Below are 5,666 nucleotides of genomic sequence, written 5' to 3'. Positions count from 1 at the left end.
GCACGCAGAATTGAGAATATACTGCAGAAACAAAATGCCCTTGGAGTCGACCTTGAAAAGACCTGTCGATATCTTTTGTTAACGGTGCAAGATGAAGGTGCGGAACGCTTATTTCCATTACAAATTCATTGGAAAGTAAGATTAAGATTAACGGATTATTGAAAATTCCAAATATTGCAGCAGATTAAACGATACCGAAAATCACGTTTGAAAAGGTGGTTTCTGCCGAGATAGGGGCAATCCGACGTATCTAACAAGTCGCCCGTCGACTTGGAAAGACCTGTCGCTATCGGTTGTTACTTGATGATGAAGGAAGATGGGAACAATATATTTGCATTATGCTTCGATTAAAAAACGGCAAATTATAATTATAATTTCACTATAAAGTAATACGGTTCGTATTAGGTGAAATCGGAAATCCCACGTCTGTCACAAGTCACACGTCGACTTTGAAAGAACTGTCGGCATGGTTGGCTACTGGAAGATGAAGTAAGAGGTGGATATGATTGGATTTCACATATATTTTAATTGTAATTTCATTATAATATTTTATGTTAGAGAAATTATCCGCAGATTAGTCAAGGCCGAAGAGACCGTATAAATATAGCCGAAATTAGCGTTCGATAGTCATGTCAGTAAACATACGAGTCCCGACGTATGTAACAAGGCAAAACATAGATGGCCCCGCCTCTTAGAGAAACTATGGAATATGATTGGATTCCACATATAACATAACATAGATGGCCCCCGCCTCTTCAAGCATATATGGAATATGATTGGATTCCACATATATTTTAATTCTAATTTGCATGTTAGAGAAATATATGGAGATATTTATTGACCGTATAAATATCTCCGCAATTAGCGTTCTATAGTGACGTAAGTAACCACACCAGTCCCGACGTATGTAACAAGGCAAGACATGCATCGAGTGTGCACTATATAACAAAGATAGCCCCGCCTCTTCAAACACAGAAGTCTGCTGAGTAGCGTGGAGTTTTCGTCCCTGTTGCTCTAATTAATAGAATACTTTGAGCTTCTTCACAATGATCAAGTTTGTAGCGATTTTCTTCTGTCTCATGTCGGTTGCTGTAATAATGTCTGGAGTGGTCGAGGCCTCCGCTGCGAAGTGTCGGAGTAGTGTCAAACCTTTGAATAGAAAAGTGGGGAACTGGAAACGTAGCGTGAGCTTTCCCCTTATGCATCTTTATTCAGAGTGTTCACCTTTCCGACCTCCAAACAGGACGTGGGAAAGCTTGATATCTGAAAGAATTAAAGCCGACGCCAATCGCCTCCGGTTTTTGAAGCGCTCCATGTCGAATTCTCGTTCCTCCAATATCGACCAAGAAGACGACGCTAACGTCCCTGTTATGCCAGGGTCCGGAGAGTACATAATAAATGTGGGTTTTGGCACGCCCAAGCAAAGCATGTATACGCTTATAGATACGGGTAGTAATGTTGCTTGGATTCCGTGCGCACAGTGCCAAGGCTGCGACTCGAGTGCCGCTTCACCTTTCGACTCCACATTGTCTTCGTCCTATAATTCCTTAGACTGCAATTCACAGGCATGTCAGGAAGCTCCTAACGCGAATTGCGGGGAAAATAACGAATGTGATGTGCAACTGTCGTATGGAGATCGCTCTGTTGTGGAGGGTCCACTTTCTTCCGACGCGATCACTCTTGGCGCTCAATCTCTTCCTAATTTCTCATTCGCTTGTGCGGAGTCCGTAAGCGGATTAAGTCAAAATCAACCGGGGCTGATGGGATTGGGAGGTGGACCACTTTCGTTGCTGAATCAGCCCACCGCAGAATTATTCGGCGGAACGTTTTCTTACTGTCTTCCCAGCTTGCAGGCATCGTCAGCATCTTCAGGATCCCTTGTGCTTGGGAAGGAAGCTGCTCTTTCCTCCCCAAGTTTGAAATTCACCACACTGATAAAAGATCCTTCAAACCCGACGTTTTATTTCGTCAACTTGAACGGAATCAGCGTTGGTGACACGACTGTCCCTGTCCCCGCAACGAGTACTGGCGGCGGGGGAGGAACGATCATCGACTCGGGAACAACGATCACCCATCTGGTTGATTCTGCTTACACAGCTCTCAGAGACGCTTTTCGCAGCCATATTCCTAATACGCAGCCGACATCATCTGGAGGTTTCGATACTTGTTACGACTTGTCTTCTTCTTCCGTCGACGTTCCCAACATAACGTTACACTTCGATGGTAGCGTGGACCTGGATTTGCCAAAGGAAAATGTCCTAGTCAACACAGGATCGGGGTTATCATGCTTGGCTTTCTCGACTTCTGATTCTTTTTCCATTCCTTTTTCTATCGTCGGAAATGTTCAACAACAGAATTTCCGTGTCGTTTTTGATGTGCCCAATTCTCAAGTGGGATTTGCTCAGGAAAGTTGTACAAGTGCTTGATAACGTTTCCTTTGCCCTTCTTCTCTGATACCTCCCTCGTCCATTTTCTATGTTTCATCTGCAACTCCCACTTCTATCTTCCATGCCATTAACCGTCTTTTAAATAATGATCTGTCGTATGAAAGCCCAACTGGTGCATAGCTGCGACAGTGCTCTTAATAGTCATCTGTATTATTTAGTCAGGTCTTTTTGCTATTTCCTCACTCTTGTTTTATTATTCGTGTTAATGAGAATCATATTATCAGCAAACTGTTTTGGTTTCCATAAAACATATTTTAGCGTTTTGTGGAATTTCATAAATACAAATTTCGGTAAATATGATATTTTAATACCCATGAAACGATAATCTCTATAGAAAAAGGTAAACCTAAAAGCACAACGTAAACATTTTGTTTATAATATATTAAAATGCAATGTCACACAACCATGATTTTATTTCTTTATATCCGATATATAATTTCTACTCAATTTAGAGAAATATGGCCATAATACCCAAAACATTCATAAATTCAAATTTACATCGCCTACGCTAGATAGTGATCATGATCTACTCTTATACGAAAATATCTGTGAGAACTAAAACTAGAATAAGGCTTTAAAATATAGATACAAGCATCCCTGCTGAAGCATTTAATTTCTGAATGTAATAGAGAAAATATTTTATAGTAGTTGATAATTAAATTATCATAACAAGGTAATCAATAATGTTATTTCATAAATGATGAATTTGCACATAATTGACATTACATAATATAACAATAGTGTGATTTTATAAATTATGAATTTGTAGATAATTGAGATTACATAATATAAAACGTTACGAGGGATGGATCTCTCGGATTAACTTATTTGCGTAAGCAGAAACGCTTCTTTTATGGTCATCCAAGGAGTTTGGAGCTGGAGGCAGAGGTGCGATAAGAAATTGACATACATGTTTATCTATATAATTCCCTTTTTAATTCATTTTTCACAACATAATCAGTTCACATTGAATTGTTTCCTGTCACATGGGAAAGATCTGAAACATTTTTAGAACTCTGAAGTTTTAAAAGATTTAAAACGCAACTGAGGTAAAATGAATCTTCATAAAAAAAAGAAGTTATAGATGTATATATTCATTATCAATTTACTAGCTACTAACATAAATATATGAATAGAAAATTTAGAAGGAAATAATTGAAAATAAAATTATTTTAAAAAGACTTAATATAAAATTTGATGATTACAATATTTGTTTTTAATGTTAGGTAAAAACTGATGATTACAATTTCAAAACTATTTAAAACTAGTACAACCACGTTTACCAATGTAATTGATAAACCCCAATAGGTGTATCTGAAACATATATACAACCACATTTTCCAATGTCATTGATATAGGCATATAAGCTTATATCAACCACATTAATAATTATTATGGATATTTAGGATTATTAATAACTATATAAATATTAACAACTTATTGATATATATCACTGTATAAACATTATATTAATATTATAATAATTATATAAACTCCTAATATATATTAATAAATAATAAGAATACTTCATAATAATATTAAATTATCATTATATTATTTAAATAGTCTAAAAATATAAAATTATAAAAAATAATAACAATTGTATTGTATTATAATAATAATAATAATAATAATAATATTATTATTATTATTATTATTATTATTTGACTGTAATATTATAATAATATTATATTATTATTATATTATACCAATATAATTATTATTATAATATTAATATAATCAATATTATTATTGAATGTTGCATCACAATCATCCAAAGGCAGGAATGAATCTTGCCCAAAAGAAAGAGCGATATGCGATTTGGTGGCCGGACCCAAAACCTTATCAAACGTAATCGATTACCTTATCGGGTCCGTAAGGTAATCAGGGATCGGTGCTTTCAAGTGGAAGGGGTCTGGCTAAAGGAAGTGTCAATTGTTGATGGCCCTATACTCCAATGGTCGATATGCGATATATCAATACCCCGATAGCGATCGGAGCGATTGCTGATCGGGGATCGGAGGTTTCGGAGGTGGCAGAGTTGTGGAAAAGTAACAAAGCTGCGGACCCGACAATTCATAGATTTCGGTTCATAATATTTAAGATCCGGCTTTGTGTTCCGGCAGAGTTTTCCTTCGAAATTCCTATATTTATGTGTATTTTTGATATTTTATTGTCTCAGAGGTTTTTTAAAGGAAAATCGAAAGATTAATGCTCCCGATAGTGTAAAAGGCTCCGACAGGGTTATATGGGCACGTTTGTGAAGTCTGACAGTTAATCGCATATCGGGTGTGGAGGAGGTGTGTATTATTGTGAACCACGGAGGAGCCGATACCCGATTGCGATAAAGGTGGAACCTCGAAAGACATGTAGAGGTTATATAAAACAAAAAGGCATGTTTTGTGGCATTTCCTTTGTAAAAGGTTTTATAAGGAAAATAGTGCCGATAGAAGATTTTATGCGATAAATATATATTAACCAATTCTAAAGAAAGGAAAGGTTATATATATGTGGGTAAAGAGATAATGAAGGTTATGAGGAGTTTTAAAGCCCCGATAGGAGGTTTAAGTGGGGCGATTGAGTTCCGATATAAAGGAACTTGTGAATAGGGCCTTAACCATTTACGGTTGAAGACTTGACTCATTAGAGAGTTAAATTCCTGGGAAAAAAGGTGTCCATGCATTTTACATACACACTATCGGTGTAAGCGGGGGTAACCCTGCCATCAAAACCCCAAGGGATTATGAACCAAGGAAAATAATGTTAAACCCAAGGGACTAATATTATAAACGCAACATTGGTAAACCCTAATATAAATATTATAAAGACGAAAATAAACATGGTTTATTTTCATGGTGAGAGAATCCTTGTCACAATGTCACATTCAACCATGGTTGGCCATGGTTGCTTATGATTGACAATGGTTGACCATGATCGATATTATAAACCTAAGCAAATAATAAACCCAAGGCATTGTTATTATAAACCCCAAGGAATAATAAAACTAAGGTATTAATATGAAAACCCCAAGGGATTATGAACCCATGGGACTAATATTATAAACCCAACATTGTTAAACCCAAATATAAACACTACAAACACTAAAATAATCATGGTTTATTTTCATGGTGAGTCAATCTTTGTCAAAATACGACATTCAACTAAGGGACTAATATTATAAAACCAACATTGGTAAACCCAAATATAAATACTACAAAT

The 5,666-nt window shown here is 36.2% G+C and overlaps 1 protein-coding gene across 1 annotated transcript; it reads left to right on the top strand.

The window, feature by feature from the left end:
• The first annotated feature begins 999 nt into the window (after positions 1 to 999).
• On the top strand, positions 1,000 to 2,648 carry LOC149191170 (aspartyl protease AED3-like). Its single transcript, XM_089413523.1, has one exon. The coding sequence runs from the start codon at positions 1,047 to 1,049 to the stop codon at positions 2,424 to 2,426; it is 1,380 nt and encodes a 459-aa protein (XP_089269649.1). The 5' UTR covers positions 1,000 to 1,046; the 3' UTR covers positions 2,427 to 2,648.
• The last annotated feature ends 3,018 nt before the right edge of the window (positions 2,649 to 5,666 follow it).

This window comes from Pinus tabuliformis, chromosome 3_1 (assembly GCF_031772625.1).
Source record: "Pinus tabuliformis cultivar Carrire ecotype Pingquan chromosome 3_1, CPIR1, whole genome shotgun sequence".
NCBI lineage: Eukaryota > Viridiplantae > Streptophyta > Pinopsida > Pinales > Pinaceae > Pinus > Pinus tabuliformis.
The sequence above is the reverse complement of the archived record's forward strand: the minus strand, read 5'-3'. Positions and strand labels throughout refer to the sequence as shown.